At 50.0% G+C, this 21980-nt stretch overlaps 1 protein-coding gene across 10 annotated transcripts in view; it reads right to left on the minus strand.

The window, feature by feature from the left end:
- The window catches only part of MTMR4 (myotubularin related protein 4), a 60529-nt gene that overhangs the window by 10087 nt on the left and 28462 nt on the right, over window positions 1-21980 (minus strand). For 8 of the 10 annotated variants that reach the window (XM_054208884.1, XM_054208886.1, XM_054208888.1 and 5 more), the window contains exons 3-9: window positions 18857-18946; window positions 16251-16367; window positions 15485-15567; window positions 15102-15268; window positions 13581-13677; window positions 6551-6664; window positions 20-216 (exon numbers count right to left, since the gene is read on the minus strand). In XM_054208884.1, the coding sequence (XP_054064859.1) occupies window positions 20-216; window positions 6551-6664; window positions 13581-13677; window positions 15102-15268; window positions 15485-15567; window positions 16251-16367; window positions 18857-18946 (865 nt within the window). Of the gene's footprint in view, window positions 1-19; window positions 217-6550; window positions 6665-13580; window positions 13678-15101; window positions 15269-15484; window positions 15568-16250; window positions 16368-17882; window positions 18822-18856; window positions 18947-21282; window positions 21474-21980 lie in introns of those variants that run through there. The other 2 variants (XM_054208881.1, XM_054208891.1) reach the window with 2 other exon arrangements.

Below are 21980 nucleotides of genomic sequence, written 5' to 3' on the forward strand. Positions count from 1 at the left end.
AGGGAGCGAGCTGTCTCACCGAAGTCAGCATCGCAGGCCTCGCTGCCGTCGCTGCTCCCATTGTGCGGCATGCCACCAGGTACCTTTACTCCAGGGTTCAAGGCACAGGCTTTGGCAATAGATGTCACAAGATACTCGTCGTCAGCATTTCGCCAGCCCCACCAGCTGATTTCAGGTTGGCTGCAGCGTGCAATCACCGCCCCATTGCGCACGTGTCTGCAAAGGAAGCAAGAGCCTAATGAAGCCCCCAGAGAGGTGAGGAATAACCCCAGGAGGCTTCACCTACAGGCAGCACCTGTGCGACCTCCTCACTGCTTCGTCTACAGCATTTACTCTGGCACCCAAGTGGTGAAACAAGGCAGGGCATTTCAAATAATGATTATTTGTAACACCAGCAGAGCCATGGCTGTCACTTGCATCACGGCGGTGAGGAACAAAGATGGCTGTGAGCAGCACAGGAGTGGCTAATGGGGCTGGAACAGCTGGCAAAATGAGACTGCGGAGGAGCAGGTCGCAGGAGTGGCCGTCAGGAACCGCCAGTGCCAGCGGATGGTGGCAGCTCTGGGGTCAGCTGCAGCTCCCAGGTCATCACTGTGTCCAACTCCAGAGGCCCCAACTAAGAAGGACACGGAGCTGTTGGAGCAGGGCCAGAGGAGGCCCCAGAGATGCTGGGGGGGCTGGAGCCCCTCTGCTGTGAGGACAGGCTGAGAGAGCTGGGGGGGTTCAGCCTGGAGAAGAGAAGGCTCCAGGGAGACCTTCCAGCCCCTTCCAGTCCCTAAAGGGGCTCCAGGAAAGCTGGGGAGGGACTCTGGATCAGGGAGGGGAGCCATGGGACGAGGGGAGGGCAGTTTTACACTGAAAGAGGGGAGATTTAGATGAGACGTGAGGAAGAAATTCTTTGCTGTGAGGGTGGTGAGCCGCTGGCCCAGGTTGCCCAGAGAAGCTGTGGCTGCCCCATCCCTGGAGGGGTTCAAGGCCAGGTTGGACAGGGCTTGGAGCAACCTGGGCTGGTGGGAGGTGTCCCTGCCCAGGGCAGGGGGTGGCACTGGGCGGGCTTCAAGGTCCCTTCCAACCCAAACCATTCTGTGATTCTCCTCCAGGATGGAGGGCTGTGCCTCCCACGGAGCTCGACTGCCAGCGAAACAAATGGGGAGTTTCTGCAGCAAGGGGGAGGCTGCCAGGTGTTCCAGCCATTGCTCTACTAAACTATTTTTATAATATATCTTTACATATTATTGTAAATAAAAATATAAATATAAAAAACTATATGTATAGACATATGTAAATATTTGTAGATTAAAACAGAGAGGAGAACTTCAAATTATGGTTGTACTTCGTGACAGTAACAGTTTTTTATTTTAATACTGTTCTGTTCTCCCATTTTCTTTCTTTTCTTTTTTCCCTCCCTTAAAGTATGTACCAGTTGTTCAACCATTTCATTTATCACTTGTCAGTTAGAAAGATTAGCTCACTCGGCATCAGACCGGTTGGTTTCTGGGTGGAGGCCTGAGCTGGTGTTTATTAACAACCCCTAAAATGTGAACCCTCCCCTGGCTGTCGCTCACTGCCGCCTGGCAGAAGGCCTGAAGTAGGAAGAAGTGTTCATTTTTCACATGAACACACCAGTCAGGTCATTCACAAACAACCTGGAAAGGGAATGGGCCATTTGGTGACAAAGTCGCTGGTGATACAGAATTATCCAGGAGAGTCTGCGGCTGTCTGGAAAAAGTTGTCAAGGATCTCGTGACACTGGGTGATAAAAATAGAGTATGAAATTTAGTATTAATAAATGAGAAGTATTTAGAGATGATCAAAACGTAACTCCAGCTATTGACATGGAGCCGTTCGGTACAAACCGGCTGCCAAATCTTGAAGACTTTGAAGTCACCGTGAAGCTCTCAAAAAGCCTCAGCTCCATGCTCAAGAGAAGCAAGAAGTTTAAGAATGTGCTAGTAGTTATTTGGAACAGAAGACAGAACATATTATGGCATCACGTCTTACCCGTCTCCAAAATGACAAAAATTTCTCATTAATCCATCTCAAAAAGGACAGTGTGGTACCCAGACCTCCGGAGGAGGGTGGCAAGGGCAACCAGAGGTACAGGAGAGCTTTGCTACAGGGACAACTTCAGTAGGAAACAACCCTCCACCATGGCAGAACAACAAGAATGGATAAGAGGCATAAAAGGTCATGAATGATATAAGAGAAGTGAGTTTGGAAGATTAGTCTTGTTTTTCCCCAAGACAAAGACAAATGAGCATTGGAATGGTCCTGCCATAAGTTTAAGAACAACAAGTAGTCTTTTTTGGACAGCAAACATAACAGAGGGTGGACTCAATGCCATAGTGCAAAGGGGAAGTATAAACTGGTTCCAGAACACATTAAATTCATGGAAGGCAGGCCTAGCAAGTGACTGGGAAGCAAAAAATCATATATTCTCCTGCACATCCATTGTAGAACATCTAAGGTACCAGCTGCTCCAAAGATGCACCAGGGCAGAACTCCTGCTATACTTCCCTGAGACGCTACTCCTGGTGCCTGGCCCTCCTTGGAGACAGGATGATAAACTGGACCTCAGCTCTTCACCCTACCAGTGCTTGCCCCTCCCTGTCCCACCCTCACTCATGCAGCACCTCTCTGAAGATGAGCTGGAGTAAGAAGACAGACATAGATAAAGCTCCTGACAAACCACATCCAAGTATTTTCTTCTTATTTGTAGGTCAACACCTCTGAAAAAGTTGCCCTGGTGGCAAAGCGGGGGACGTAACACTGTAGATTCTAGAGCACACCAGCACAAGCCTCATCCCACTACTCCAGGGCTGTTTAGTTTTTAGCGAGGGCTATTAGAAGCACTCTTGAAGGTATCTCACATGCTGCCACCCTAGGAGGGGCTCTGCTGTGCCACAGGGGCTGACAGGGCCTGTCCATGTCATTCGCTGTAAGGCAGCACACCAAGAAAATGCCTTGAAGCTTTGAACAGCTTCTAACGGTGGTGCACAGTATCTCACCAGCACCTACCCCAGTTTGCAGCGATGGGTTTACTTCTCAAAGACAAGGTCCCCTTGTTCTCCTGAGGCAACTTATCACCAAACGCAGAAAATGCATTATGTTAATGACATCTCATAGATAACAATGGCGAAGACTCTAAACTGAAGACTTCCAAAGAGGTAATATTCATGTTCGGCTAAGTCAAAATACCGTGGGGTCCTTCCGTCAGCACTCTCTGCTGCGGTTTTGTTTTGCGAGGTGACTTACTGAGACGTCACTCCCAGGATATCCATCCCTGTCTTCAGGATCACTCAAGGATGGTTAACAGAGACAGCAGTAAAAGCTTTGTTTATACTAGTAAATGAAACAGAGCCAAGGTGTGGACCTAAGGACTCAAGCAGCAGCCTGTGATCATCCAAGCCTGTTTGTTAGCACACCCACGGTCCTTGGCCTGTGCCAACCAGCTCTTTCCCAGACAGCGCCTGAGCACGTTTTGGGGAAATGCAGGAGCTGTGCCAGGACTGCTCCCAACAGGCACGGCTGGGATGCAATGGCACCATTTTGGGGTGCAGAGCATAGAAAAAGAGTTTAGCTGCGTAGGCCACTCGAAGTCAGCGGTAGCCTGCTTAACGCAATACTACAAACATTGCCAAAGAGTCACATTAACTCAGAAAACTTCTTGGTAGCACAAACCTCCCAGCACTGCAACAAGCACGGGGCAGGGGATGGCCTGGAGGTGGCCAGTTTCAAGAGACAGAACGAGGTGCCAATAAACACAAGGCAATATGGCCAGCATCGATGAGCATAAAGTCATCAGCAAGCAGAACACATAGCAAGTGCCAGCGGACAAACTAAAACTGAGCTGGCAACGAGCTTCCCAGGTCAGGGGAGCAGCCACAGCTCGACTCGGCGTTCCCTTCCTAATCTCCCCAGCATGAGGAGAAAGCATTAAGCATTTCAGGTCTTTTCTTACTGGGGATTTTTGTGCTTTTCCTCAAAGGAAAAAAAGCTCCTTTCTGGAAACTAGAATGGCAGAAGGTGCCACAGTGTTTTAACTTAACGTGGACAAAACTATTCTTTTAAGGATCCTCAGTTTAGTTTTAATGACTCCAGGCCCTTTCAGAATCCAAAGCTGGAGTATGAGGTGCCTCTGTAGTTTAGCAGTTGAGGTTTTACTCCCTGATTCATTCAGAGCGCAAGGCTAGAGGCACATCTGATACTGTTAGTACGTGCCATTTAACACACAACAATCATCCAGAAAACATCAACTAACACCTCTCAAGTCCCCTCTCTGTTACTTTCTGGCCATAAGAGGTCTCATCAATGCCAAGTCAAGCAGCGTAGCTTAAAATACAAGAAAGAGGTGAGAGAGGGTTTGCAGAGCTACCGCCTAAAGTTTCCCAACTGCGATGCATGTACACAAGTGCTTTCGCTTCTGCAGCCTCTGGCTTAAGCTCCTGGCTCACTCTGGCACGATCTGAAAGCCTGAGACCAAGCGCTGAACCACGGGGCTGGAGCAATGTCCACCGCTTGCCCGCTGCTTCCCTGGCATCCACTGCAGCACCAGCACGGGCAAAGGGGATGCTGGGCATCTGCGAGGAGCTCTCTGGCTAACGCAGTCCCAAGGTCTTCTGAAGGTGGCTGTGTAGACAGAGAGTAATAAGGAGGAGCGGCTGGCACGCAATGCCCGTCTGTCTCTCTAGTCAGCTAAATAATTAATTGCATCCTTTGCGTTGTTTTAAAAGTGAATTGTGCCTGGAGGTTCCTGCATCTCTCCTGCACATCTCCACTGAGGACTTGGAGATGGACACCTGAATTTCTGCTTTGCTTAACAGCTAAGTTACACTTTTTAAAAAAAAAAAAAAAAAAAAAAAAGAAAACTGATAATGTGGTACCTTTGGTGTCATGTTTTACAGATCTGTGACCCAATGAATTCAGCCCTGTTCTCCTAAAGCTCTGAAATCTATCAGACAGTCCTGTGGCTACAGAGTCCCCAGGGTGCACGCACCCCAGCGCACTTGTCCATGCTTCTCCTGAGCCATGGGTGAGGAGGAGCTGAGTCTGAGGCCCTTCCACGCAGCACAAGGCACTCCAGAAGCAGCCATGGCCCTCACGGACCCTCCTGGCCAAAAGACTTCAATCTTGAGGGCAAAGGCTCAAGAGTGCGTGAAAATGAGAGACGCATGTGGGCAAGCACTTGTCCCATCTTGTGACATCACTTGTCAGCATCTTCTAATCTGATCCCAGGCTGCAAAGCGTTGCACCTCAGCCTGTAAATTACTGGGTACCATTACAGTGATATTATAAAGCAAGGAACAAAATAAGTGTTAGAGTAGCAAAAAGACAGGGCCTTGCCCTCGGGTGGGGAGGCACACTGGGACAGTCTCCAGCGCCAGGCCATTTTTAGCAAAAGTAATCACAAATACAATTAACTTCTTAGCTGACTTGGCTACAAAGAGGGAAAGGCTCCACACGATAAGCAGCACTCGTTAGGACTCTGCTGCAGGATTTCGCTCTTCTAGAAGCAATACGCTGTGTTTTGCCGGCATCTAACAGCAAATCACGTAACACGGAAATGTAGAGTTAAGGTACGTGTAAATTCACTGGGTTTGTTTCCTGGCTTTTGTACTTTCCAGGACTGTCCTTTGTTCTGCAGCCCTAATATTTTCAAAGTTTTTTTATATTTGGATTTAGGAATTGCTACCACAGAGTTTAAGGCTAGAAACCATAACGTATATTCGACAACACGCTCACTGCCTGGGTGCAGCTACCCAGCCAGCCTCCTGTTTGTTTCAAACATGTCAGCCTCCCGGAAGACAAGTTAAATGAGAAACCTCCCCACCCCCGGAAAAGCCCTGCTTTATTTGCTGCCTGGCCTCCTGCATCCTCCTCTATGGATTATTTTTGGAAGGCCGACTAGAGACTATTTACCAGCTATTGAATCAACAAAGTTCAGCTGCACACAAACATTTCATTCAGTTACCTAAATGTTGTCAAACTCTCAGAACTCGGCCAAAACAGAAGTGATTTGCACTTGGGTATTGAAAGCTACTTCCAGGCCTGAACACCTAGTTGAGAGCAGGGCCAAGCAGCAGGCCCTTTTTGGCTGAGATTTCTTTCTGAAGTAGCAGCTAGGCAAGTACCAAACAGTGAAGGAGTTCTGAAACTCAAAAAGAGAACCTTAATTCAACACAGTGCTCTTGCTGCATCTCCCATAGGAAGAAAGTCACCCACATCTTCAGATCTAAGCGAAAGCAGGGAAGAAGCAACAGCTAACGAAACGCTGTTTCTCCCTTCCGGAGAACAGCCTGCGTTACTGTTGCAGACTGTGTGCCTAGAGCGGCTGATGTGTGTGTGCTGGGAGGAGGAGTCCTGACAGCAGCGTGTTTTCAGATGGGAGGCAAAAGGAACAGGCAGCGTGAGGACCAGGACATCATGCCTTGCTCCACAGCCCCATACGCATGCTCTGCCAACCTGGCTCCACAGCGCCCAGTGAAAGAGTAAAGGACAAGGGCGGCTGTCGTGGGTTTGAAGGAAAGCACTGGTTTGGTTTTGCATTTACCTGTACACCACCACAGGGATCCTTTTCCACGACCTAAACGAAGCCACGTTCTCTAGCTCCTTATCGGTGATCCAGACAGGGACCAGCAGCTTCTGGGGATAACTGGAACAAAGCCTGGAGGAAAGAAAGCACGACGATGAGGACTGAGCAATCAAAAATCTGCACCAGGGAAACTGTGCAGAGAGAAGGCAGCAGCAGCTCACATTTCCCCAAACTCAGCATGCAGGACTTCCACTGTTTCTCTTCGTATCTGTCTCAGTACAGTCTCAAAGTGGGAAGAGTGACCCAAAAAATGATGTCAGGAGTGAGCCAAGAGACAACAACCTCCTTTCCCCTCAGGCCTCACCTCTGGGATCATGCTAAGTACCCCAGTACTTCCCAAGGGTGCCTTTGGAGCATCCTCTGGATTTAAGAATTCGTGAGCATTTAGAAGAACAGTTATTAATTTATTGGGGTTTTGGTTTTCTTGCAGCACTTGCAAACCCAGAAACACAGCTTTGGGTAAATGATGATCTGCCACTTTCTGCCTCGCAGAAAACAGGTCACCACTGATAAACATTACATGTTTCTCTGCAAGGAAGACATAACTCTGCCCAGAAAGATGGCAACGGTGGTTTGGTGTATGCTATAATAAAATGACATAAAGGAGATCTAAAAGAATATCTTGTTTGGTGGGCTGCCAAGAAATCACATTCCTAATACACATCTGAACACGTGGCAGCAGTGAGAGGAATGCCATGGGCAAGTCCCTTCCAATCCAGTCCCCTGGAGAAGAACCTCACAGCCTGCACAGCTAATAGCGGGGCACCCAACTCTTCCACGGGCAAAAGAGACCCACATCGTAACGAACCTGGAGCGTAAAGCAGTTTGGTTGAAATGGAAATTCAGCCTGTGGGGAGTGGTGGAAGAGGCAATAAGACTGTCAATGCTTAAGTCTCAAGACAACCGTTGAAAACCCAACTGCAAGTCCGTTAACAGCAGGGCAAGAGGGGAGCCAAGGGAAAAAGGGGGAAGAGCCAAACAGCGTGCTGGGGAGAAGGGGAGAGAGCGACACAAGTAAAATGAAGCACAGGTAAAGAATCCAGGAGCGCAGGGGCCTCCTGGTTACCCCAGCTCCCACCCTGCCCCTGCGGCAAAGCCCTGCCTGGGCTGGACCAGCTGAGCTCCAGCAGCCCAGGCAGACACAGCCCTGCAGGACTCGAACATCAAAAGGCAGCTCCAGCTCCAGGCTATAACCACATCATTTAGAAGGAATGTTTCAGGGCAGATGGAAAGCAAACTGAGGGGGCGAAACTATCCAGCTGGTAGGCTCCAGAGGGTGGCCTGCTGTTCCCCTGAGCCCAGGCTGTCCCTGCTGATGGCAACAGGCACGACACAGCGCTTCGTATTATTGAGTTTGTGATGCTAGCAAGGAGCTGCCTGCCACGTTAGAAGATGGCACTTCACACAGCGTCTAGACAGCTTCTCAGAAAGCCCCAGGCAGAAAGCAAGGCTGTCTCTGGGATAAAAACAACAGAGTGAGGAAGAGGAATCCAGGAAGCAAAATTAAAGCAGTCAGGTAAGAAGCCAAAGACCAGGATGTCTGTGGTAGGATGTCTAGGCCTGGACATCTCTGAAATGCCTCGGATTCCATGTGTAAAGCTGGTCAGGAAATCATTGAAGAGAAGTATTGAAGTGTGACTGCGAATAAAAGGTAGGAGGAACAGGATTGGCACTTGTTAAAAGATTTCGAGGAACTTTTGGAATAGCTGAGTCTATACAGGAAGAATGGGCTTCATCGAAATGAGAATAGAATCAGTTCCCTGGCACTTCCAATTAAACGTTACAGATGTCTGTAACCAAAACCCGGGGACAGTCAGTACAGGAGAGGTTCAGGAGCATGTCTTCTAAGAGTTAAATCACTGAATCTCTGTAGCCTTAGGAAAACAGTAAGACAGAATTCAATAAAAATCCAGGTAGAAAACAGGACAGCCTCAAGAAGTTAAGCCAAATTTAAGCTGGGTGCACAAAAACAGGCAATGAGGCAAATAAACCTGTGCTTCTAGGCTAGAATTCCAAAAAACAGAGGGGCTGAAAAGCCAGGATAAATGAGGACGTTGGCCTAATAGCATCTATGAACTTGATATAAGGAAGATTATTACTGGTATCCTAAATTTCAGAGTACAAGCTTTGTAGGAAGACCGGAGCTAGTGAACAAAGTGCGGTACATTCCAGGAAAATGCGAAGGTAAAAGCGCGAGGCTAAGAGCTACCAGCACCCACAAGCAATGTAGAACGTGCATGGACTCAAATCCCAAGCCTAGAGAGAAACAGGACAGCACTGAGGCCACATCATCAACCACTGGGGTGACAGTAATGACATCCATGGGAGGCTGGAAGAGATTCATAAAGGCTGCGAGCACTGAAATCGCCACGGGAGACTTGTGTTGCTTCCACATAAAATGCATAAGCGCCACGATAATGCATGAGACAAAGGCGACATTTTTAGACATGATCAGCTGCTGCTTAGCGCTACCAGCCAAATAACACCAAAGTACGTAACTCTTCCTTTGGTCCTAAGCTGCTCCAGAACAGAGTAACTGAAAAATCACTTTGTTACAGTATTCATCACACAGTAGAATTCAACAATATTTTTAGAGGGGACAAGCCTCCCATGACAGTCAACGATCAGTTTCAGAAAAGGGGGGGGGAGAAAAAAAAAAAAAAAAGCTTGCAGATGATGTGATGGTTACTTAAACATACTATTCAATGGTAATATAAAATGCATCAAACATCAAAAAGATCAGAAAGAGCTGGCAGAGCTAAACAGTGAACAACAGAAGGATTTTAGAAATAAAAGGACATCCTTCAAAGAGGGGAGATGTTTCCAAAGGACATGAGAGGAGCCAAGTGTGCACCTGAATTAAAAAACAGTGAAAAGGAGACACGTCTGGCAGTTTTTCAGAAATGACCTGTGAAGATTAAAACTCTGAAGACCTTTTTCAAACATCCCGGGGGGATCGGCCTGCTACTGAGGTTGAAGGTGTGACAGATCAGGAAGATCACAGCAGAAAATCGAAACTATTTGCGTTGGTGCTCAGCAGAAGAGCCCACGGAGAAGCTGCCAGACCTAACCTGTTTTACAAGGGACGGGGCGCAAGAAGAAATTAACGTGGAAACTTCTGCAGGGGAAGTTTTAGAACAATCTGCTAGGAACCAGGAGCAACTAATCACCAGGACTAGATAATGCTCAACATTTCTACAGCAACCCAGATGCGCACCAGGTGAATGATTAATCGAGATGTGTAAGCCATTGCTTACATTGGCCCGGGTGCCAGAGGAATGAAGGGTGGCAAACACGATATCAATTTTGTAAAAAAGGTCTCTGGGGCGAACGTGGGAAACCACCGGAGTCTGACTTCTGTGCAAAGCCCCTGGCTGCCACAGTTGGTGCAAGGGCAAATACGGCGCACTTGGGAAAAGTCAACACGGCTTTTGCGGAGGGAAGTGGCACCGCACGCATGTAGAGTTTGCTGGAAACATCACTGGGCGCACAGCTAGAGCTCCTGTGGCTGACACTTGATTTGGATTTTCAGAAGGGGTTTTTCTGAAATTTGTGTGTGTGTTTTATCGGGTGGCTCACCAAAGACTTGAAGGAGGCTCTTCTTCCGAAACAGCAACTCTTGAAAAGATAAGAAATCGTGCAGAACTTCAATGGTCATTTTTCACGTCAAAGGGAGTCCTAAGGGGAACCACGCTTGTCCCTGCGCTGTGCAAAACGCTCACTTGCCACGCGGAAGAGACCAAGGGCGAAGCCACGTGGGTCACGGAGGAGGGGCCTGAAACACCCCTGGGACCCAAAACAAAGGATGAGACATTTCTGAAACTGTGAGGTTTGATCCCAGAAAAGGTGGCTGTAACACCACAAACGCGTCCATCGGCACAAGCCACAACTACGACGAAGCCTCTTCTTACCACAAAGTCCATCGGGAGAGATCTCCCTTGGGAGATCTAGGCTAAGCCACACATGTTATTGCTAATGGTCCTTGCAGACTTTTTGGCTACACGTTCATATGGCAAATACAAGCAATAACATTAATTATCACTTTTCCAATAAAAGCGAAGGATAGCATTAAAGTTTGTAGAGAATTATAACAAAGTAAAACAAAATATGAATTAAGACCAGCCACAGAAACAAGTAGGGAACATCAGCTGTCTAAACCAGTAATAGAGAACTCCAGACAGCTTTTTCCTCATAAAGTCAAAAATAAATAAAACCACAATTGTGAAAAGATCGAAGTTGAAAATGAGCATCAACAACTGAAGGCAAGATAAGCGGTTTTTCCTTTTGGAAGGAACCACGCGTGCACCAAACCCAGCAGCCAAACGCACTCCTGTCTCGGACAGCATGGCTGTGGCAGACAGGGAATGCCAGAGTGCGCCCATTTCTCTGGGTATGCACATCACCGAAGATGGGAGAGCCACAGGGAGATCATGTAATAATTTTATTGTCATTGTATGCCGAAATAGTAGACTTTTATCAAGACCGAAGGAGTGGTTATTATATGCTTGTATTGCTCTAATGTTATGATGGCTGTCGCCAGGAAGAAGATAATAATTTCCAGATAAGGACATCTCGGTACAGACTTGAAAGACAACGAACAAAGCCATTACCTTGGAGCATCCTGTCTCTAACAACACTGTTTTGCCAATGCTGGGAAATAAAAGATAAAAGGACTATAAACAGTTAAAAAGTAACCCGATTCCTGTGAATAGAGGCAGGTGGCAATGATCAAAAGCCAAGGCAGGATTTAAAGACACACTCCCCGAAGCAGCAGCAGCGAGAGAGAACTGGTTTCTGAGTTGCACAAGCAAATTACACCACCTTTAAGATCTCGGGATGTCTGCAGGAAGCCCAGACCTGCCAGGATCCCCAGGTAGGAACTCGGCAGATGGAGGAAAGCAAAACCAGGCCTTCATCCAGCTTGCTGAGGTTTGTTTCAAGTTGTTTCTTCCCTGGTTTGGTTGGAAATAAAACATCTGTCTTTAGAGAAGTTGGCTAATTGCTGTGTATTACTGGCCAGGAAGCGAACCACAGATGGTCAATCTAAGCTGAACTTTCTGAAATAGTCAGAGGGAACCACATCCCAACATCCAGCAGCAGGAGAAAGCCTGACTGCTCTCAAAGACACGCAGAGACTCTACCGAGGGCAGGGACCTACACGTTCCATGTTCCAAAACTGAGCAGGTCAGGAAAGCAATTTTTATTTGACATCCTTTGAGAAACTGTGTAAATGCCATCGAAGTCCCATTAAAGGTCCAAAAGCAACAATGTGATCAGTATGGCCAAGTAAAAACTGTAAATCGCCCCCCAAATCTAGTGCTTGCTGCCTGGATTCCTGAGGAAGAGAGAAGAGTACAGGCAGCAAACTGCAAAACTCTGCCGGGATTTCCCCCCGCCAGCGTGCCCGAGGCTTCTCATGGTCTCCACAACAAACCAGTGACCTGGAACTGTTCGATATCTAGGTGACGGAGATGCCTTTACTGGCTGAGACATAGAGAAAAGACTGAGGGATACCAGTCATTTCATGGAAAGAGAAACGAATTATAGGGAACGAAGACATGAATACATCTGTCAAAGCTTAATAAAACCCTGTTGGCTTAATGCCACCTGCTGCAAAGAATGCAGCAGCGCTTCTCTAAGAGCTCCTGTGCTCTTCTCCAGGAGTAGAGGACAGGTTGGAATCCCTGATCTGCTGGTGGGAAAGACTATGTGGGAAAGATTCTGGAGATCTCCACTCCTGCCACCCACTCATAGGGGACCACCTCCAACACTAGATCATCCGAGACTTGAAACGCTGCGATGGAGAACCCCCACCTCTCTGGGAAACTGTCCCAGCACAGCACCACTCTCCTGGGGAATGATGTTTTTCCTCCCATGTCCAGTGTGAACCTCCCAAGCTGCAACTTGTGACTGCCACTGTCAGAAGATGCGTTTCACTGTATTAGCTTTGTAACTGCCCTTCCAGCAGCTGCAGGCTGCAAGCACATCACCCTTTGGCCTCTTCTGTGCCAGAGTGAATGAGCCTCGCTCGTTCACAGCACAGGAAGGACACGGAGCTGTTGGAGAGAGTCCAGAGGAGGCCACAGAGATGCTGGGAGGGCTGGAGCCCTTCTGCTGTGAGGACAGGCTGAGAGAGCTGGGGGGGTTCAGCCTGGAGAAGAGAAGGCTCCGGGGAGACCTTCCAGCCCCTTCCAGTCCCTAAAGGGGCTCCAGGAAAGCTGGGGAGGGACTTTTTACACAGGCTTGTAGTGACAGGACGAGGGGTAATGGCTTCAAACTGAAAGAGGGGAGATTTAGATGAGATCCGAGGAAGAAATTCTTGGCTGTGAGGGTGGTGAGCCCCTGGCCCAGGTTGCCCAGAGAAGCTGTGGCTGCCCCATCCCTGGAGGGGTTCAAGGCCAGGTTGGATGGGGCTTGGAGCAACCTGGTCTGGTGGGAGGTGTCCCTGCCCAGGGCAGGGGGTGGCACTGGGTGGGCTTTAAGGTCCCTTCCCACCCAAACCATTCTGTGATTCTATGATTCCCCAGACTTCTGAGCATCCTGACAGCCCTCCACTGGCTCATCCTGTTTCTCAATGGAGTTGAAGAGCTGCCCGACTTTATGAACACTTTGTATTTTTCATTTCAAACACTGCGAGCATTTTAGAGAGAACGACTGACCAGAAAGGCAACCCTATGACGGACAGTTCCTCCAAGACTCCAGAACATCTTCAAGGATGAAAGATGGCTGCCACAATTTAAACTACCTGAGTCAGCATTTACAGTTGCTGCTAGCTCTGATGTTTGGGCTGTATTCCTTCTTCAATCCCATGATGAGAAAGGCAGAAAGAAGGGGGATCTGGCTCATATGCTGATCTGCCTGAGGGTTATCAAGGCCAGGAAGGAGGATTAGCTGGAGTCTGACTCATCCACTGCTCTGCACGGGGACTGCAAAGGGAAGAAGGTAAGGAAAGAGGAGACTGGGGAGAGCCTCGCGGTGAAACACTCACTTGTAATTGTTGTTGATGTCAGAGACGCGCCAGACGTTCTGCAAGTCAAAGCCCATCCTCACCAGCTCCATCTCAAATCGGTATCTCACATGGTCTCCTGGAAGAGCAGAGCACAGGGTATTTACTGACAGCTAAGCACAACTGCCACCATGTTAGTGGCAGCTCCACAGCAACTATCACAGGCTGGAGAGAAACTACAGGACAGCTGGATGGCAGGGATCTTGCTTCAGAAGCCAAAAAGACCTGTCCCTCATGGGGGTTCCTCTATGTATTTTATCAAGCCAGATCACCTCTCAGTCTCCAGGCACACAGCGGCATGGAAGCAGCCTTCTCACGTCGATATCGGAGTGTAGGGGGTTAATTTAATCCCCTTTTGCCCTTCTGACAGAGATGGCTTCCAAAGTGGATGTCAGGAACCCCAGGGCAGAGGAGTACAGAGTACCCACCCCAGGCAGTTCCTTCTTCCAGGCTGCGCTCTCAGAGACTGACTCAGGGTTTGCTCTCTTATGTTTTGGCCTCGCCTTACAAATCCTGGATGTCTTTGTTGCTCGAGTCTCTAATGTTGTTAATAAATAAATACTACAAAGCTCTTTGCCTCATTCATATCCTGCAGCAACAATTTCCACGGATAAGTTTGTTTATACACAGAATAATACTTCCTCTAAAGGAGAGACAGCAAATATCTCCTAATTGCTGGTGTTTGGGACCGGGTAAGAACACATAGTTTACCTTTTCTCTGTTAATTTCTTTTTGGTATCTCTTTCAGTTATGCTATTCAACAACAATGCTCCAGCCCAACCTGCGTATGGACATTTCATTCAGGCTACCACTTCTCTTCTCAAATAGCAGCGCATTTTCAACTCTAAGAGACAGGTTTGTCACTCATTTTAATCCCCTTCTATTCGTGGTGAAGCTGTTTAATGACAAAGCAACTGCCAGTGAACTTTGTGTTCCCAGAGAAGGGGAACTCCTGATCCACACGAGGGCACCATCACAGAGCTCTGGTTTTCTCCTTATGGATTCAAAGATTTCACTTGTCCCTGTATAAGCAGGAGCCAGCCGTCTCCATGGAGCTATCCTCAGAATGTCATGGCATTTCTAGGTGTTGGAGAAGAGATGTAGATGGACTCGTATTAATTATGCTGCCTCAAAACTGATGATGTTTACCATCCAGGGCTGAGACTGCTTGAGCTCTCTATCATCATGATGAGAATACTGAAGTATGTTTTCTTCATTCACAAGGAGAAAGGGAAAAGCTGCTTATGTGTTTCTGGCTCAGAATGCTCCTTATTGTGCTTATCACTATTATTCTTTTTACCATGCTTGTTATCCAGCCGCATCTGGCCATCAGCTGGATCTCTAGGCCAGGTACAGGATGTCCCTCAGCAAGATGAACTTGGGCTATAGCCACAGCAGAGCCTAAGACCTAGCCAGACATGAGTTTATGAACAAGGGTTCAAATTGCATTGCAGTGCTTCTGGCCAGAAGAGCAGGAAGGGGACCTCAGCGCCAGGAGCTTACCTGGACGGCAGAGATGTGCATGTTGATCTTCCTCATCAACACAGACTCCTAAGCACCACGCATGATAGGCAAATGCAAAGAGGTCCTCAGGCTTAGCAGGGCGGGCAATGGCTCGAGTTAGCCTCTTTAGCCACTCCTGGCACTGCTTAAAGGTGGAAAAATGGCACCTGCAAACCAAATGCAAATCATCCTCAGTGGGTACGCTCATACAGCCAAGACACACAGCTCTGCTCCACTTAACCACGAAAAGGAGCAAAGCACCAAGTCTTAGTAACCTTGGCCACGAACAGCTCAATTCCAACGGCAGCAGAGAGGGAGACACCAGAGCTGATCATGGCAACTGGCCTGCAGTGGCACCTACAATACAGCAATAAAACGGATACCTGATCACTTTGGAGTCCTTGCAGACGATGTGAAGCTGGAACATATCCCGACACTCCACGCTTTCCATCATCCTCAAAGGCACCTGCAAGGGACAGATGTAGGGCATGACAAGACATCTCACATCCCATAGCAGCCTTGCCCGCAGGCCCATCACGCACAGTCATGGCTCTATCAACAATCGTGAGCTTCTAGTTCAAACTACAAACCCACTCGGAGGCTTATGAAGCTTCATGACTCAGCGCAGAGCCTCCTTCAACAATTACTATTCCAATTTCTATTCTGTCCTTGGGTAGTTTCCCACCTGGGGCCAGTTACTGACTAAATCACATCCAGAGCAGCACAGGTAACCGAGCCAAACAAAAGCTGCAATCAAAGATGGCAAGTGAAGAGAGTGAGAGAACGCCTCAGGCTCCCACTGGCTGACTGTCGGTTGCTGGTCTGCAGGTAGAAGTAGTCTCATTAAGACTAGCCTGCAAGAGACCTTAACAGTCTTAGAACTGCCACATTTAAGGCTTGAATTTTAAGAGAACAGCAAAGGAAAGACCTCGTTATTATCCAAAGGAAAACCCCATGCACACCGCAAAATGCAGCAGCAAAACAGCAACTAGACCAGCAGTAACTAGAGACAGCATCAGACGTGGCATCCTTCAAGAGGCACAGTTCCCAACGCCACAGACCACCGAAAGGGCTTATGCCACCCCTGCCCGCCCTCCCCACATACTGCGAGAGGTGATGGTTCAGGCAGCAGGAACAGGCAGAACTTACATTGATCACAGAATCCTTGAACTTGATATGAAGCCGGTAGTTGGAGATGGCGATCACAGCATCGTTTGCATGGCCAAGATACTCCACTCCCTCGCCCTGCAACACAGTGAATGGGACCTGGAAGGGAGACATCACTAATTCAAGACACACGCAGAGTACTTTGTGCACCATAAATGCCACAAGCTGCCCTTCCGACAGCCCCCGCGCTGCATCTCCTGCGGGAAATCACACAGCAACGTGTTCTTTGTGCACCGAGAGCAGGCAACGAGACCAACAGCACCGGCACCCACTGTCCAACCCCACATGATGGATCTTCTTCTAAGGATGCCTCGGGACCCACTGTCCATCGGGAACCTCCCGATGGACAATTACTTGTGGAGGAGAGGTGTGACTGCAAATATCACGGACGCCAACTGTGGGCATCTGGCCGCGAGGGTGCTGCATGGGGGCAGAGGGCGTTATGGTCCCTGCTTTTTAGAGAGGGTGAACACAGCACTAGCACGAGTGATGAAGAACACGTCAGGCACCGCTCAGACACAAGCTGGGGAGTGCTCTGCATAGCTCCAGGCAGAGCCCGAAACAATCAGAGCCCTTTGTCCCAAGAGAAGGTGTCACATATGGGATCCTGCTGCAGCATTTAAGTGAAGGGGGCTCTTAACAGCACTACGAGACTCGCTGGTACCAATGCAGGCAAGTAAATGAACCAGAGTTTTGACCAATTTCTGCTAACAAGGTTCTGAGAGAATCTCTGTCTATAGTTATTTATAACCAAGGAAATGTCATTAAAGTTACCTGTATTAGAACTTTTTTTAAAAAAATCCGGATAATCAAGTGTCTTTCTGGTTTTCCCTATCAGCCCGGACATGCCATAACTATTTTTAAAACAGGGGATCCTGGCAGACAGCCAAATGTGATTTTCTTTTCTTGTATTAAAAAAAAAAAAAAAAAAAGGCAGAACAGCCTAAAATTCCCCAGGTCCATTTTCCTTAGCTAAGTAGACTCCCCATTGCTCCCTGAATGCCACCTACACCAGGTGACGTTGGTAATCAATTACGCAAAAAATGTCACGAAGAATTATTTTGGCCAGAGCCTTTTACTTGCCAGACAGGGCATCTGATGAAACCATTTCATTACACTGTAATTAGTACAAGCCAGACCGCCTTGTCTTTATTACGAAGTTGTTTCCATGGCTTGGGTATATGCTGCCTAAAAATTGAATTTCCTAAATGTCAGACTTCGTGTTCAAGTGACAATTGTACTAACAACTTCTCTCTTCTTAAGTTACTTGTACAACAAATAACAACCTTAGGCTGGCACCTGTCTGAAAACCCTTTAAAAATGTTAATTATTTGACATTAAGAGAATATACTCTCTTTATTCCAGCGGTTTATTTATGCATGCTTGCCAGAGCTGTTTTTAGTTGGCATGTGTTTCTTCTGCTTACGTGGCTCTTTCACACAGCAACAGAAGGGAGACAGATTAGAAACGGGATGGTAAAGCCGCGAGAACTGAGAGAGGGAAATCCTGGAATAAACTGACAGATGCCTGAATACAGCTTGTTATCAAGCCCATGGCGTCCTTTTAGACTTCGCTTTACATTAAGAGAATAACAATTTACTGAACGCAAATTACCCTTTGGGAGGGGTGGACTTTACGGTCCTCCACGCAGAAGACTTAAGCGGATTCTGCTCTTCTCCAGGCGGTCCCGGCTCAGTGGCTTCACCTCCCGAGGGCCGCCGACCTGCAGCCTTGGCCCCCTGCACCTCCTCAGCCCGCCTTCGCTCCTTCACACCAATCCTCCCGGTGCCACGCTTCAGTCCTTGCTTTTATCAGCACCGTTTACCGAGACGATGCCGCTCAGAGCAAACTCAAATACTGCAGCAGCAGTGAGAACATACAACGCGAGTTTGGCCAGCCGTAGGAGGAGGATGATGAGCACAGGGATAAGGTGGCAGTGGGCTACGTTAAAGGAAGCAGCAAACACCGGGAGGCTTTGGCTCCCACCGCTCAGAATACTGCCCTTGCTGCACAGCAGCAACAGTACCCAGGGCTCTTTCAAGGGCCTTTTGCAGCAGGAGGCTGGCACCACATGGAGATTTCTCTTTCCAACAGCTCTGCAGCAGGAAAACGCCACGAGCAACGTATATTAGGGCCAAATCATCCATTGCGATGAACACCATGGCTACGCAGAGCACAGTCTATCCCTGATATTCGGCCTGTCCCAGACAACGTCTACCTGCTGCAGAGAGCTACGCAGGCAGCGTCACAGTTTCTCACTGTCAGCACAAGTGGAGGACAGGGAATACCCAGGATGGCTCTGTATTGCATCATGCTCCAGCTGTTATTTCCAAGCGGCAGATGCGATGCTGTACAAATCACAGCGCCTTGGCAGGGCCGGGAAGGCAGGGCCAGGGCGTACAGAACTGCCGTCAGCAGCCTCCATGCAGGCGGAAAGACTCGCCGGTCCGAATGTGACCTACAGCACCAGCGAGCCAGCCGCCTCCAGAACACGGCCCGGGCTGGAGAGCTGCTCTCAGGTTTCACACTACCCGAGTCGAGCCTGCCGCATCCCGAAGCGGACTGTTTCGGTTTTCTTACTTCCTTACCTGCAATGACTCTTCCTCCTTTACAAGCTCTTTCGGGGGAAACAAGTCCTTGGCCTGGATATACTCCAAACTGGGAGGGCCCTCCTCACCCTGCATTGCAAACAAAACACACAGTCGGACTGTATTTTTTATGAAAAGGCAAAAATTGAGGCTGTTGGATACTCTTGGCACCCCAATACCTTGGGGATCCCCTGGACCTGTGCATGGAAACACCTCCAGGCTGTGCTCTCTGCATTGCAGGACCCCAGCAGTTCCTCCTGCCATTGCAGAATACCCACTGCACAGTGACTGACCGAAAACAGGTCTCCAAGTCCTGTCCCTTCCAGTTGCGTGGTATTTGGAAAGCCAAGCAGATGCACCTTGACCACACATAGGATCTCAGACCGATGCGACAGGAGTTTGTCATGTCAAAGGTTACCCCATTACCTTCACTACGGCACCGCAGCAAACACCGTAACACAAAGGGTTTCCATCTACAGTCCAGCTTCGGCCTGCTCTTCCTCCTCTTATGTTCACAAGGACTGCTTTCTTTGGGGAGTTCTTATTCCGGTCATGGTTGGACTTGATGATCTTAAAGGTCCCTTCCAACCCAGATGATTCTATGATTTCACATAAGAAATCTGGGAAGAGCCTGAAGCTTTTCCAGGAGAATATGTGAGTATGAAACGTAGCCCTATAACAACTGCATCTAAGCGCACCCAACATGCGCCACTGACTGGCGACAGCACCCAAGCAGGGCATTTGTCCTCAGAGCAGCTGAACGTGTCCAACCTGCTCAGACGGAAACCCTGGGAAGCCCATGGAGGCCTCAGAGAAGTGGTCTGAGAGGAGACAGAGAGCCTGGACACGCCATCCTTGGAAAAGTGGAGAGCGTGTCTCCGTTTGGGACCTGTGAATCTTCAGTCCCTCATTAAAATCCCAGTGCTCATTTTCACCAACCCTCCCCCCACCTTCTGCCACACTGCTGAACAAGTGAGCATCATCCAGACACTCAGCTGAGGATGCTCCCCTGCTGCGAGCCCGGGACAGTGTTAATTCCGTGTGTATTTGGTGTGGGAATGTATTCTGCAGAATGCCTATTGCTCTCTAACTACAGCTCCTCTAGGGTCCAGCAATTATTAGGAAATACTCTGTTCTGCAAGCATTAAATAATATTTTACAATGATATATCTTTCTGGGTAAGTCACCGAAGCCAAAACACTGAATTTCAACCTGAAGAAACGAGAACCCAACCCTTTTGTCTCAGTTATAAAGTTATATTTAAATAAGGCTGAATCCCCATACGTTGCTGAGAGCACCCCCAGGTACCCGGGGCGCTCCCCGGATCTCAGACCCCGCAGTCCATCTCCTGCCCGGGTGCAGCAGTACCTGCGCACCCACTGCTCGTGGCTAGCACAGAACTCGGCATCAGCCCCGGCCGGAGGCAAAGGCGCTGCCCCTCCTCACCCACTCACCTGGTCCCTGCGTGAGGCTGGAGACCACGGGGCTCTCAGGGGCCTCTCCTGCCAGTGGCTCGCTCCGAGGCCGAGGTGCTAGCCCAGGAGAGTGCAAAGGAAAGGTGCGTGCCGGTGCAGCAGGCAGGGAGCAGAGGTACCCTCCTCTCCCATCACCACTTTGCAGCTTGCAAAGAAATCCCAGTGAGCAGCAGGAACTGGAACAGGGCAGCCCAAGCTCTCCACCGGCCTGAGTGCCCTTGAGCTCCTCCTCGCCTGCAGCACAGGACAGGCGGGAGGCTGAGCATCTCCTCCTGCCACAGCCCCATCCCAGGGTATCAGCAGGGCGGGGGGGGGGCTCAGGACCCCGCTCTCTTCACAAGCCACCCACCTCCTGACACCCTCAGAGCCCATTTGTCCATGAGTCATTTTCAGGGGGGCTTATGCCGGAAGGGCCATCAGATCTGCCTCTGAGCAAGCAAACTCCTTTCCCCGAAGGTATAGAAGACGCAGAGCTTGGGATTCCCTCCCACACCACCCTCCTGGCAGCCTCAGCACAGGAGGGGGCCTTGCACACCCCTGCCTTGCACACCACAGCCATGGCGGGAGCGCAGGGCTCCCCTGGGGCTGCCTGCTCTCTCACGGTAATTTTCCAGCTCCAGGCAAGGACGGGCCGGAGCCTGCGTGGCACGGCACCATCACTGGGGCCTTCCGGCCGACTCAGCCTGCTGTGCCCTTGGGCTCGAGCAGGACAACAGCACAGCACCGGCAGGGGCCACAGCATCCTCCGGTGGCACATGGGAGGGAGGAGAAGGGGACCTCCCTTGGCAGGGGGCTGCACGACAGGCTGGGCAGATCCGGGGCAGGAGGATCCGCACACGGCCCTGGCCTCAAGGACAGGCCTGATCTGGGGCAGCCAACTCAGCATGGGAGCTGGAAAGAGAAACTGGCTTACATGGAGGAGAGGAGGGGGGGAGGGAAAGCAGCACTTACAAAGCAGTTGAGCATGGAGCAGGAGACGCGGCCTGGCAGACTCATGTTCATTTCCCGAGGCGGCAGCAGGGCCGGGCAGGCACAAGCAGCATCTCCTTCCTCCGTCCCTCGGCTGCTGCCGGCAGCGGCTCCGAAACCCTCGCGCTGGGACTGCGGCAGCCTCCCCGCTCCGCCGCGAAGGGTGGGAGCATCCCTGCCGCTGGCGGCCCCAGCAGGTGCCCGCCACCGCCGCCACCACCACCGCCGGCTGCCGCTGACAATGGAGGGAGGGCGGGCGGAGGACGGCCAGACTCCACCTACCTCTCCAGGCCGCCGAGCACAGCTCTGCCATCTAAGTGTCTCCCTGACAGGCGAGACAGAAAATGGAGCGAGCGATGGAGGGATCACCCCTCCCCATAGGCAGAGCCGGCATCCTGCCCGTGGGCGGACGCCAGCGATGCATCCCCTTCCTCGCCGAGCGGAGCGGCTTGCCGGGAGATGCAGTCGCAGCCGCCACACTCCGAGTGGCCGGCACCTGCCTCATGCCGCACTGATGGCATGTGGGGGAGTGCCGGGAACAATAGCAGAGGGCTATTTGTGCCCTGGCACTGAGCCTTCTGCCCCGGCACCGAGCCCTCCGCCCTGGCTGACGCTTCCCGATGCCCAGCCAGGATCCTCCTGCTGCCAACCTTTGCCCGTGATGCTCTGGCTGCCCGCGG

Source organism: Rissa tridactyla, chromosome 7 (genome assembly GCF_028500815.1).
Source record: "Rissa tridactyla isolate bRisTri1 chromosome 7, bRisTri1.patW.cur.20221130, whole genome shotgun sequence".
NCBI classification, from domain to species: domain Eukaryota; kingdom Metazoa; phylum Chordata; class Aves; order Charadriiformes; family Laridae; genus Rissa; species Rissa tridactyla.